Source organism: Eucalyptus grandis, chromosome 7, assembly GCF_016545825.1.
Source record: "Eucalyptus grandis isolate ANBG69807.140 chromosome 7, ASM1654582v1, whole genome shotgun sequence".
NCBI lineage: Eukaryota > Viridiplantae > Streptophyta > Magnoliopsida > Myrtales > Myrtaceae > Eucalyptus > Eucalyptus grandis.
In genome coordinates this window covers 33,684,669-33,699,160 of record NC_052618.1, presented here as the reverse complement: position 1 = coordinate 33,699,160, position 14,492 = coordinate 33,684,669, and the positions used below count along the sequence as shown (strand labels likewise).

General features: G+C 38.8%; 1 protein-coding gene across 1 annotated transcript; it reads left to right on the top strand.

Moving 5' to 3' along the window:
- Window positions 1-2,919: 2,919 nt before the first annotated feature.
- LOC104429071 (putative aminoacrylate hydrolase RutD) lies at window positions 2,920-13,331 on the top strand. The gene is made up of 4 exons (XM_018866492.2): window positions 2,920-3,678; window positions 7,319-7,408; window positions 12,509-12,576; window positions 13,195-13,331. Exons 1-4 carry the CDS (start codon window positions 3,055-3,057, stop codon window positions 13,328-13,330), a joined length of 918 nt encoding a protein of 305 aa, XP_018722037.1. The 5' UTR covers window positions 2,920-3,054; the 3' UTR covers window position 13,331.
- Window positions 13,332-14,492: the final 1,161 nt, after the last annotated feature.

Below are 14,492 nucleotides of genomic sequence, written 5' to 3'. Positions count from 1 at the left end.
CTGGAGGAGCAATTTCCCGTCAAGGTGACCGAAGAAAGGTTCGGGTCCTAGACAAATCATTGATTGTTTTAACAGGCGACCGAAGAATGGTTCGAGTCCTAGAGAAGCAATTTCTCGTCACGGCGACCGAAGAATGGTTCGGGTCCTGGAGGAGCAATTTCCCGTCAAGGCGACCGAAGAAAGGTTCAGGTCCTAGACAAATTATTGATTGTTTTAACAGGCAACCGAAGAATGGTTCGGGGCCTGGAAAAGCAATTTCCCGTCACGGCGACCGAAGAATGGTTTGAGCCCTGGAAAAGCAACCTCTTCATATCACCATGTAAGATGATGCCTTGATACTTGCCAAACTCGGGGTTTACACCTTATCTCACTCACTCCTGATAAGTAACTCTAGGTAGCTTCTTATCTGTCTTAGTATATGTAAAGTTATATTGCCCTTTTTTCTGCATAGAATAATAGGTCTCAAATAAAATATAATCTGCTACGCATGCATGGATAAAATTTAGGCATCAGTTTGTCTTTGAATGCAACTTTTGCGAGCTCACCTCGGCCCATCGGTTTTTATATTATTTTATTTTATTTTATTTTATAATTTGTCTTTTTCAGAAAAACAGACAAAACAAAAGTAAAACAAAAAAAGAAATAGCCATGGGCCCTTACGACCCATTTTTTCCTCCAAGCCCAGCCCTCTTCAGTCATCTTCCTCCACTATCCGCCTATACAGCATACGCATGGAGGGCGTGATGCCAGAAGGGAGGAGAGGATGGCAACGCACATGGGGGAGTTGGCGACGCACTGAAGGACAGGTAGGTGGCAGATGGGACGCCGATTCGGCCGGCGGAGGCCGTTCGGCACACGAGGATCGACGGTCGAAGCTCCGTCGATTGACCGCCCCCTCGCCTATAAATAGGGCTCCCCTGACGACGGCAAAGGAGAGGCCGAGAAGGATCGAAGGCTGCAGATCCTCGAAACCTCCCACTGAGAGACTTCAGAAGGGGGGCCGAGGACGAGCACGCCGAGATCCAAGGTCGGCCGGAGGAGGAGCAACCGAAGAAGAGACGACGCGAAGCAAGATCGACAGCAAGCGAGCTTCGAAAGCTTCCCCCAAGAGACTTTAGGGGAGGCCCGAATGCTCGCAAGCCGAGATCTGAGAGCTCGCGGCCGAAGAGGGAAGAGAGCATACACAGAGGAGAGAGAAGGCGTTCCGGCCATATCTGACCGAATCTAGGAATCGCCGTCGCCATTGTTGTTCGCCGCTGTCGTCGCCGTCGTAAATCGATCCCTGCCATCACCGTTCATTGTCCCTGTTTGAGGAAAGGTAAAAGGGTCGTCGCCGTCGCCTTCGCCGTTCATTGCATTCGCTGTATTCCGCTGTCGTCGCCGCCGTAAAGCCTCGCCGTTCCCCCTCGTCGCCAGTGGATTCGCAAACCCTAGGGTTTGCGATTTTCCGGTCACGAAGCGGACCCGGATCCGGGTTGGGTCGGGTAGGTTTTTCGCAATTTCGGGCGGCGAGAAGCCGGGTCGCGAGGTCGGGTCGGATCCGGGTAGGGTTTCGCTAGGAACCCGAGTCGTTGGGCCGAGCCGGGCGGGCATCCCTAAACGTCCGGCCGCGGCGTTGTTTTGAAAAAAAGAAAGTCGAGCCCGCGTAGCGGGCCCGTCTGCATTTTGGGCCGACCCAGGTTAGACCCAACCCGCGGATCCGACCCGGGTCGGCTTTTATATTATTTTAAATAATATTTTAATAAGAAAATCAAAAAAAATAATTTATTTTCAAAAATTTTAAAAAATATTTTAATTTCCAGAAAATCGAAAAATAATAAAAAATGATAAAAATATTTTATTTTCCAAAAAAATCAAAAAATAAAAATATTTCATATTTTCCAAAAATGATAAAAATATTTTATTTTCCAAAAAAATCAAAAAAATCAAAAATATTTCATATTTTCCAAAAAATGCCAAAATTAAGAAAAAGCCAAAAGGATTTGTATTTTTCCATAAATACCCAAAAATCCAAAAAAATCCCTTTTATGTAAAAAAAAAATTAGAAAAAGACCCAAAAAATGTTTTTCTCCAAAAATGCATGGAAAATCCCTCGAACATCCAAAAAACCTCAAGGTTTTAACAAGATTAGGTACCAAAAGGGCATTAGTGATTAACCAGTATAATCAAGTCCCCGATTCTAATTTCTCTGGTTGCATCAAGTCCCCGATTCTAATTTCTCTAGTTGCGCAAGAGTGAGTATTTCTCTCGATACTTCGCTTGGGTTTCTAATCAACCCACCCAAAATCGATTAGTGGCGACTCCATTTTAAAAATTGATTTACAAGTTAAAAACTTGGATCATTAAGTCGTGAATTGGTGGACTTGGGAGAGTCCAGGTATAACTAATATCAGCCGAGCCATTAGCCTCCTTAGGCGCTCGTACCCAATCGCGGGCGCCGAAAAAAAGAGGTCGCGACAACTTGGCAACATGACTATTCATGAGGAGAGCCTTCATTTTGATGTGGAGATAGAGAAGATCCGAAAATTTGGGTCATTTCAGAGAAGCTAAGTTTGTGCTTTCCTCTTCTCTCTTTGGACTGGACTGCTAAACCACAAGGCCTTGGGAAGAGGGACAGTAAAGAAAGGGCATCTACTAACATCGAACTACTAACGAGCTTCTAATGCTCTTTGCCACCCCTCACGGTCGCGGATGGGGAAATTGGAAAAGTATAAACCCGAAAGTTGCGCCTGCAGAGACGGCATTTAAGGGGTGAGAGAGACGGGAGTGGGGGGGGGGAGGGGAGAGCTCCAATGGTGGGAATGGGACTAGACAGCCCCCAATGATACGCAGCCCAAAAGAAAAATTAAAAGATAGAAGGGATGTGCGGTTTAACAAGAAAATAGAAATGAGATTTCAATTTCCTAGGAAAACCGGACAAGCAAGTTATGGGAACATGTGGGGTCAGACTGCACCGTCGGCTTCACATATCCAAACAGTATATGACCACTGGACGTACATGGCGAAGATGGACGACACTGTGCATGATCAAGCTGAGAGAGAGAGAGTGAGAGAATGGTGAACACTGTCAAGATTTACAAGCCCTTGTTGCGAGCGACCATGAAGCTCGCTGGCGTGAGACCTCAAAAGATCGAGGTCGAACCGGGGACTGTCATGAACATCTGGGCTCCGACCCGATCCAAGAAGAATGCCAACAACGGTAAAAAACCTGCCATCGTCTTCCTCCACGGCTTCGTTGGCGACGGCATCCTGACGTGGCAGTTCCAAGTCCTCGCCCTTGCGAGGGACTATGCAGTCTACGTGCCGGACCTCCTCTTCTTCGGTGGTTCCTCTACTGGCGACGGCCACCGGACTGTGGGATTCCAGGCGGAGTGCCTGGCGAGGGGGCTGGCAAATTTGGGAGTGCAGCAGTGCACAGTGGTCGGGTTCAGCTACGGCGCGATGGTGGCGTTCAGGCTGGCCGAGTTGCAGCCTGAGCTGGTCGAGTCGGTGGTGGCGACATGCTCTGTCCCGGTGCTGACGGAGTCGCTGAGCCGAGAGTGCTTAGAGAGGTTGGGGTTTCCGACGTGGTCGGAATTGCTGTTGCCTGATTCGGCGAGTGCACTGAAGAAGTTGCTTGAAATTTGCAGCTTCCACTTCCCTAGACTCCCCAAATGTGTTTTCAAGCACGCTCTGGAGGTACGTACCAAAGCGAACTTTTCTAAGATCATGCACGGGGACCTTTGCTCTATCCAGAGGTTTTTAGTCCATTATCTAAATAATCGATCAATTCTCCGGTATCGGCTTTTAAATTTTCATCGTGTCAATGATGTAAATGAAATGCATTTGTCAACTATGTGTAATCTAAACTATCAAATCAAAATAAACTTATCAATTCACTAATGAGTTTTCCATTTATTACGTAGCTAACCGGAACTCATCGTTTTTACTTATCAAATTATATAATTTTATCCATATTTAGCATATGTATCCTGTTTTGATTGTTTCAGAATAATTTAACGTAATTTTTGTTCTTTACAATCCAATGACATCAATATTTGTTATTTTCGCAAAAATGCTCTTAACAAAACAAGGGAAGTTGCAGACGTGGCTTTCTCGGAAATTTTGATAACTTTTGCCTTTGTTTTTCCCTTTTAGACTTTCGCAAGCTAAATAGGACAAGCAATGGTGGTTGAGAATTTCAACATTTTTTATATTTTCATTTCTAAATTCCGGAATACCATGCTCTTAAATTTATATAGGACCACACTTGGTGGATGGTGGTTGAGAAGATCAATCGATTACATAAATTTTTGCTTTTCTTGTCACATATCCAGGCAGTCTTGATTTTAATGTGCTTTTCGAAGCAACCTTTTCACTTGTAGCCTTACGTTGCTAGTATGTCAAGATTGCATTTGGTGGATGGTGGTTGAGAAGATCAATCGATTACATAAATTTTTGCTTTTCTTGTCACATACCAGTCTTGATTTTAATGTGCTTTTCAAAGCAACTTTTGCACTTATAGCCTTACGTTGCTAGCATGTCAAGATTGCACTTGGTGGATGGTGGTTGAGAAGATCGATCGATTACATAAATTTTGCTTTTCTTGTCACGTATCCATGGCAGTCTTGATTTTAATGTGCTTTTTGAAGCAACCTTTGCACTTGTAGCCTTACATTGCTAGCATGTCAAGATTGCATTACGAGTCACGATAAAATTAGTAGAAAAACTTGTATCACATAATGGATCAATACAATGTGCACATATGAAAAGCACTTAGTCCAAAAGGTTATACAATTTGTGTACCTAATATTTCCCAATAAGCAAAATCCAAATACTTTGTGTGTGTTTTAGCAAATAAATAAGTAATTGCGGTGTGTGTATGGTAACATTTCTGTTTAAAAATTGTTTCTGGAAACAAAAATAGAAAAAAATATTTCTGCTTCAGGAAACAATTTTTGAAAAAAAAAATGTGTTTGGTAAATCTGTTCCAGAAATATAAAAAGAATAGAAACACGTTTGGTAAATTTGATTAATTTTTTTATTTCTTTTAATTTTTTAATAATTTTTTTATTTTTTCTATTTTCTTTCTTATGTTTCTTATTTTCTTATTTATTTCTCCTTTTTTTCTTTTTTTCTTCTTTTGGCCGGTCACCGACCTCGGCCATGGCCAGCGATCGGCCGACAAGGGCCGGCGGCCTTGCCCAACCGACCTAGCGGTGGCCCGGCGAGGCCGAGCCTCGCCGGCGGCTGGGCAACCTCGGCCTCGCCAGATTTGGGCGAGATCGAGCTCGCCCAACCCAGCGCGAGGTCAGCCTCGCCGGGGGTCGGCGACACTCCGGTGAGGTCACCGGCCCTCGACGACTAGTCGTCGGCCATGGCCGAGCTGGCGACCGGCCAAAAAAAAAGAAAGAAAAAAGAATAAGAAAAGAAGAAGAAAAGTGTTCCTAAATTTTGTTCCAGAAACAAGAAATAACTTTTTTTTGTTTCTTGTTTTTTGTTTCTTATTTCTATTCCAGATGTGTTTCTGAGAACAAAAAAATAATTTTGAAACAAAAACACAAACAAATGCGTTTCTGTTCCTTTTTTGTTCCTAGGAACAAAAGAACAAAAATTTATGTTCCTGGGAACATAAACACTTTTTACCATGCATGGCTTAAATAACTAATTGCGTTAATAGTGATGATCGTAGCATATGTGGAAATTTGGTTACGCAATCCGTGCATCTTATATTACCCAATAAAAAAAACCCTAATCCTCTATGCGTGAGTGCGTGCATGTGTGCGCAGATGCACGTGGACGCGTGTGTCACGTGCTGTTGTTGATAACATTCACATAAGGGAAGCCACTGTTTTAGCCATGACGATTAGTAGAACCTATGATTTTACATCTTCTTTGAAAATAGTAAATGCTACATGAGTTTTTTACCTTTGGAAACGGATCAGCACCTCCACATCAATTATTATTGTGTCTTTATCTACAACATACCATTTTCTTTACAAAAATACTCTTCGTAAAATCTTGAATTCTCACACCCATCCAAAATAATGAAAACCAATTAAAAGCCAAACCACTCAAATTTTAAGCATATGTTAAAATGATTTTGTAAGTAGGGGCAATTTGATCTTCTTAATATGAGATTTTGCTTAGAGGTATGTCAATGATACTTGCAAAAATAGAGGTACGCAGGTAATTGCTAAGTGAAAATTGAGATATGTATTTGATATTTTTCTTTCAAGAATAATTTTTTCCTCCCAAAATAAGTCATTTGCGTTTACCCGCATAGGATATGTAAAACATATAACAGAGAGAAAAAAATCTCAGCCTCCCCCCCCCCCCCGCTCCCCCTCCCCGCCCAAAAAATAATAATAATTAAATGCAGGTTCTTCAACTGTTTTGTGTAGCTCTTTTAGAAAAATCATATATACTGACTCTTTTCTTTCGATAAAAATGTGTAATTTATAAAATATTTTTGTAAAAATGATTGTTTGTATTAATTAAAATAATTAATCAATGAAAAATATTTTTATTGTCAACAACCATTTATATTTAAATATTTTCATGGATAATGATAATATTTCTCATTCATTCGTTCATTTTTATAAGCGATGCAAGTACTTATTTTTAGAAAAATATTTTTCAAATCATTAATTTTTTACGAAATAAATGGAGCTAAAATTCTAACAAACAATTGCGTAGGTTTTGATCATATGCTTCTATCTGTCAAAATTTATCCCTCATCCTTGGCACATTGACCGTCGTCCCCGTCCCACCACCACTACTAGCACCATCCATTAGCCTCCCTTAGAGAGAGAGAGAGAGAGAGATGCTGCATCAAGCTTATTGCTGGAATGGGGGTGACGCTGATTGTAACGTCGCTGGATGTCTCTAGTAGTCGCGGCGGTCGGAAAGTGCCACGGCCAGCATTGATGGTGTGGTTGGGGCAGAACAAAACGAAGTAGATCTAGTCTCCTTTGTTTTTGGGAGACAATCAGATGTCATCTCCTCCGTGGTGAATGATCATCATCAAGATATTTGTGCCTAGATGACGGGGGGAGAGAGAGAGAGATCTATCAAATCACGTCTTGTCGTCAAAGTGGAGCCACCTACGGTGGTGCTGGGACTGGAGGTGGCGGTCTCCATCGATGGTGGCTGTCACAAGTTCGGTGCTGGCAATGATGGTGCGCTAGGGCGTTTAGAAGAAGGAGAGAGAGAGAGAGAGAGAGAGAGAGAGAGATTTCTAGTGGTATTTATGAACATGTGTAAAAATCATAATAGACTCTCCTTGTAAAGATAAGATGTTTACCGCATTTATCCCTTTCTTGTCGTTGGATGGTAGGTTTTGTTTGACTGCAGAAAAGAGAGAGCCGAATTGCTGGAGGCTTTGGTCATTCCAGACAAGGATTTCGCTTTCCCGCAGTACTCTCAGGTTTGATGAGTCTTCTCCTTCGGTGGTTGTTTATTTTTTAACCCTCCATAGAATCCTTTGTTACCAAAAAAAAAGTTCTTACATAAAAAAACTGATTATAAGTTGAAAAATTCTGATTTATACTCATTTTATGGGTGAGGTACTGAACCAAGGCGGCACTTAATTGAGAAAATTTTTCTTGGTGGCTGCAATATGAGATGAGATCCAATATTTCTTTCATTCTTTGTTGATTTTCTCTGACATTAAGATCCTAGGCATAATACTTGGATTGTGTAAATTTACATGTCACTCTAGTATCAATTTTGTTCTAACAATGCAAGACGTGTTTGTAACCTACTCAAGTATAAAAAGGGAAAAATAGAGCAAAGCCGCCTGTATCAAGAAAAGTATACACAAACGATCTCATTCACCTTTTTTGAGGACCATAACCAGTTGAGCAAAGCCGCCTGTATCAAGAAAAGTATACACAAACGATCTCATTCACCTTTTTTGAGGACCATAACCAGTTAATCTTCTCGGTCGATAGTGTATAAAGGTGCTCGTGTAAAAAATTTCACAGTGGTGATGTATGCTACAATTTCTCCGCCAAAAGCTAGTCCTTAGAACACTTATCCTTGCAACATATAAAATTACTTTATGTGGGTCTCCCCAAATCCAACGGTAGATTATATGTATTAAGTTCATAACATGTGTATGTAAGATATGCATAATTGACTTGATCTCAATCCTTTCATCTTGTCAGATGATGTGTGGCTTTTGCATCTGATAACTAAGATAATTCATGAATTTTATCAGAAAAATTCCAAACTTATTGCACTTATGTCAATTTAATTCTAGACATTTTTATGTTTTACCAATTGAATTCATCTAATCAATTTTTACCAAAAATTACTAGCTTAAATGCCAGTCATGCTACATGGTATAACCAATTTTGACATGGACATTTTTTAAATTTTTAATAATTTTCGAATTTTCATTAATTGTTTTCCTTCTCTCTCTCTCTCTCTCTCTCTCTCTCTCTCTCTCTCTCTCTCTCTCTCTCTTTTTCACTATGGTTGGGGACGGTCATTAGAGCTTGTTGGCCACTAGGCGAGGGTCACAAAGCCCTCACCGACTGCATGCGAGGGCCACAGAGGCCTTGCCGGCCACAAGCGAAGGTGGCCTTGTCCTTGGCCAGTGAGGCTAGCCTTGCCTAGATATGGTGAAGTTGGCTTACCTGCAGCCATGATGGCCTTGCCTCACTGCTAGCGAGCTTCGACGACTCTCGTCAGACACAATGAAAAAAAAAAGGAAAGAAGGAAAAGAGAAGAAAATGAAAAAAAAAAAAAAAAGGTTAAAACATTAAAAAAAAAATTCTACATTAGCATCAACCATGCCATGTAGGATGGTTGGTATTGGTGTTAGTGATTTTTAGCCAAAATTTGGCCAGATGGATTTAATTGAAAAAGCATGCCAAGGTTTTTTAGTAAAGTAGCACAATTGAAATGTCTATAACTAAATTGGTACTAATGTAATATGTTTAGGACTTTTTTTATCATTATCCTAAGATAATTCTATATATTTAGTCTAGGCTAGAATCTCATATGTAATTACATGCGCATGCCTTTTAATACATATGTATCATTGAAATTGATATTTTTTGTGTTCAATTTAGTATACCCTAGTAGAAATGCTAGGTATATTTACCTCGATATAAAGTTGCTATATTTCTTATCAAGACCCGGACCCTTGGAGTGCCAAAACTTGGCACGGTTTGGCACAGAGGAACACGTAACTACCAAAATCAAAATAAAATATATCAGTTAAGTGCCAACAGTGAGAAAATCCAGCCAAAATATTGAAATGACATTTTTTCAGAGAGACAAGTGTAAAATGAAGTCATTTTGCCTCGGATTTGAATTTTAATATAAATTTAATTTAATTTAAAACTATATTATTATTATTTATTATTATTATTTTAAGGAAGAAGATGAACATTGCAAGGCGAGGGCTTAGCCCTCATTGCCGCCTCCCCACAATCATCGGGAAGGGCTGGTAGGGGTGATCAGTTCCCGGTTTGGTCCAATTCCAAGGTGGAACTTAAAACCGGACCCGGAGCACTGGTTCCCAAAGTTACGAACCGTGGACCAGACCATTTGGTCCTAGGAATCGGACCGGACCATCGATTCCAGTCTAGTCCAAAAAAATTGGCTCCGGCTCTACTTTTTTGCAGTAAAGAATGATCGCGCTCCGGACCAATCAATCCAATTCGATTCTCAGGCGATTTAACAAAACTAATCACACATGTTTCCATGTGCAAAATATTCAAACTTCACTTATGCGATTCACACTTCGTGTGTTTCACACTTAACTTTAACCATGAAGGCCATAAACAATTTGATGAAAGGTTGTGCTTGGCTTAGATTTTATAGACAATCTATCTTCTGCTCTTTGAATGTTTAGTCGATGTGGGACTCTTGGAGGCTTGAAGTGCCTTGTGGGTCTCTTGGAGCCTTAGTCCCATATCCAGTAGAAGATGAAACTAATAAAGAGATTTTTTCTATAAATAAAAGAGTAACAAAAAGGGTTTTAAGAGTCTCTTGGCCACATAAGAGGTTGCTACCTCAAATTGCAATTTTGGTTGCAATAAGTTATCATGTTTATATATTTTATTCATTCTATGTATATTAATTATATATAAAAAAATTTCGTTCGGTTTGGTCGTCTAATTCCCACCTTGGAACCAAGAACCGGACCAACAGGCCACCGGTTCCAAGATTAGGAACTGGGAACCGGACCGCCGATTGTGGGAACCACCCAAAACTGGCCGGTTCAATCCGGTCCGGCTAGTTCCCGGTTCCAGCGGTTCCCCTTGCACGCCCCTAAGGGTTGGGGGGTAGTGAGGGAAGGGTTCGTTGAGGTCACCGAGCCCAAGTTAAAGGCTGATGACCCTGGCCACCTAGTGGCAAGGGCCTACAAGCCTTCACATAGATTTGGGGCTAGGGTTGCAACCCTCCCCCAAATTCAACAATGGTCGTTGACCCTTGCCTAGTCGGGCCAAGAGCCATTGTTGGCTAGGGGGTAGGCCCTTATCATCGGTCAACCAGAGTCACTAACCCTTGGCTAGGGCCCGTTGACCTCGGCTAACCTTTCCCCCATCATCGGGTGCCCTTCCCAACGACCGTGGGAGGTGGCGGCAAGGGTTGATCTTTATCTTCTTCCTCTTTTTTTAATAATTTATTTTTAAATTAAATTAAATTAAATTTATATCAAAATTCAAAAAAGAGCCAAAATGTTGTCATTTTGGCTTTTCTTTACCGACTAAGCTCTTCGATGAGTCATATAGTGAGTTATATTATTAAAAAATTGTCATGTAGGATTTATGGCTAAAAACACTGGATTTGACACTCAAGTGGCCCAAATTTGTTTTTAGAAAAAGTGACACTTAAGTGTCATCTCATGCCAAGTTTTGGCGCTTATATAGTTCTTTTGCCATTTCTTAACTGATGTCCGAACACTATCTAGTTGATAAATTCTCATTCAAGTTCTCTCACATCACTTATTATACTAATAGTCTTCATTTACTTGATAATCTGTTTTATTTTATTTGGTCAAACCTAATAATCTCTTCTTCTTTTTTTGTCAAAAAGAAATTTCCATTCATTACAAAACTGATAAATGAAAGGGAATTTCAAGTAGCAAAACAAACCCATAGATCTCCAAAATAAACAAAAAACCAAAAATCAAGGCGTTTCAACAAAGCATGGTTGGTAGAGATCATCACAAGCTTATTCTTCAAGAACATATCTATAATGGCAGAGATCATTACAAGCTTGTCCTTCAAGAGTGGATCTAGTATAACTAGATCCAAGCGAAATGATCAGTGATCAAAACTTACATGATGCAAAAACTTACATATTCTATAGTAAGAACCTGTACAGAGTTTGGGGCAGAAATGGAGGCAAAAGAAAGTAGGGGTTAGAACCTAAGTGAATGACTACACGCAAAATTGTAACATGCACTCGGTGCATGTGAAGTGCATGTGAACCCACTTAATGCTATTGCCAGCCATTAGATCCTGTGGCGCCACATGGGACCAATACGTTAAAAATTGTTTGGTCGTAATAGTGTCTATTATATCACATGTTGAATGCCCTTTACAGTTTTTGTATTCAGTAATATTTGTTATAGCATAATTTGTAGTACAGCCAAAACTACATTAAATATTCACGTCCTTCTCTTGCACTCACTCTATATATGTTAGATTATTATTCCAAATTATGACTAAATTTGTTGAATTATTATTATTATTATTATTATTATTATTATTATTATTATTATTATTATTATTATTATTATTATTATTATTATTATTATTATTATTATTATTATTATTATTATTATTATTATTATTATTATTATTATTATTATTATTATTATTATTATTATTATTATTATTTTTTGGTAAGGCTTGAATTATTTATATATAGTAATAACATTAATTATATTTTTTTGACATAATCATATGCTATGTCGTTAATAAATAAAATACTAGATATAATTAGTAAACAGTGGATGTTATAATAATTATGTTATCTATGACACAAACATTGGTTTATATTAAAATTTATAACAATAACTAGCATCATATTAGTTGCCTCCTATCAGCAGGTGCAGTTATCTAAATCTCTATAATCAAATAGTTTATTATCCATAATATAATGAATAATCATTACTGATTATATTAATCAATGCTCAAAATTTATAATTGTTATTTCAATCATATTTTTAACTACGTAATACATAATATTCTTTTAATTGGACATATTAAACAATTAAATTGGAGCTGTAATAAATGAAAAAAAAAATTACCCCTTATTTTATATGTGATTCATACAACAAATAGTATAATAGATACTATATTACTTAAATCAAACAATGTACTAATTAATGCAATAGCCATTACGCTACAACTTATTCCATTGCTACATATGGTTGATACGAAATGGACTTGGATTATTCGGGTGTACGGACGCAAGACTTTCTCGAACTACCTTTCTTCTAGTCATATTTGTAGAATGTTGTGGAAATTGGATGATGATTGATGGGATCTTTTTGCAGAAGGTGCATCTGGTTATGGGCGAGAATGACAGGATCTTCCCTGCTGAAGTAGCTAAATCAGTGAAAGAGTATGTTTACAGATTTCCATTTAATAGTTCGTCAATCAATTTATATTTATTTATTTATTAATACTAAAGTTTTAATGTTGAAACCATATTGTTATATCAGCATGTCTTTGCTGCTTCCTTTTGCTTGATTATCTTCCATCGTGAAGAATAGAAGCCATGTCTTGGCATAAACTTTAACCGCATATTTTATTTTATCCAATTTTAGTTTGCAATTAAGACAACTCTTTAGATTGCATATGTTTGTATCAGAATTTTAAGAAATGAATTTTGACATATAAAATCAATTTACGAAAATGACAATGTAACTTTTCTTTTGCACGGTTTGCAGACCTAATAAAGCTATTATATGTTCCTATGCGAAATTGCATGAAGCTAATTGGGAAGCATTGATACACTTGTAATGATTTATTTATCTTATTGGTACTTGGTTCACTGATAATTTCCCGTTAAATAGGTCTCTCTCTCTCTCTCTCTCTCTCTCTCTCTCTCTCTCTCTCTTTCGAACCGATATCTATTATTGTAAATAACATTCTTAAAAGATGTTGTTTGCTCCACTGGGTTTCCGTTCAACTATTTTCAGCAGAAATTTGACTTGTACGGTTATGTTATTTTGGACAGAAATTTGGGAAATAGTGCGACACTGGTATGCATTGAGAAAGCAGGCCATATGGTTGCATTGGAGAGACCTTTCGTCTACAATAAATGTTTGAAGAAAATTCTGGCCTCTATTTACAAAGCTGGACATACAAAATAATTGGGTCGTATTCTGATGACTATTATAACAATTAATAGAATAATTTGTTAAAAAGAATACAAATATCGTCAATTTGGTGTGCATCTTGATGAATTTTTTTTTTTTTTTTTTTTTTTTTAGACACATGCACTTAATTATGGCAATAAATAACAATTCTATTTGGTTGCGATCTTGCTTTCGAAGCAAATCTAAGCCACATTGCTTCCTTGGTTGCTTCTGTTGCTGCAACGTACTCTAACCCTAGCGTTCGATGTCGAAATTATGTTATCAATTTGCTTTACTACATAAAAGGAATATAGAGAGAGACAGAGGAATAGTGGTGGTAGATGACTGTTTATTGTCATGTCCACCGCGAGGACGAGGTCACGGGAGAGAGGGGGCTCTGGAGGCGGAGGTAGCTTGACGGCGAAGTTGGCTAGGTGATTATCACAGGCGGAGTCGGACCAGACCTATGGTGTTGCAGGGAAGAGGCTGCACATTGTTCAGGATTGAGGGGCTAAAGAGGGAGAGGCTGATGTGGATTTTCTAGACTAAACCTCGTTTTTCTTGGATTAGTATCATGATGATATTATTATTTTTAAATGCACATTAGTTTGTTGACGTGAGAATGTTATATTAAATGATTAATAGTGACTTAGAACAAAAGTTTAATCGGAGAATTTATATGAGATTTGAGTGAAAGTCGGTGATTTTTTTTATATAAAAAGAAGCATAATTTGAACTAAACATAAAATTGAAGAATATTTTTTGGATTTAAGGCGAAACAAACTATGTTGTTTCCAGCAAAAATCTTGTGATATAAATTGGTTCTTTAGAAATTGACGGTAGTGCAATTTTTTTTTTTTTTTTAGTAAATGGACATCCCGGGTAAATACACGTACTAACAAAGATGGCGGGACAACAGGGAGAAAGGTGGCAGAGTACGCGCCTTAGACGGCGGCGAGCATGCAGCAAGAGAGGTTTCCGAGAAAATATTAGATGAGTCATTCTCCACGTGGGCTATATGAAAAACCACACAAAATTTGACATGTGTCGACCACATATAATCCAGGCCCCACGTTGAGATAATTTAAAATTTTATGCTTCCCTCTCTTCTGTCTCTCTAACCTTCTCTCTCTCCTCTGTAGACCATCTCTTTCCTCTCTTTTCTCTCTCTCCCCGT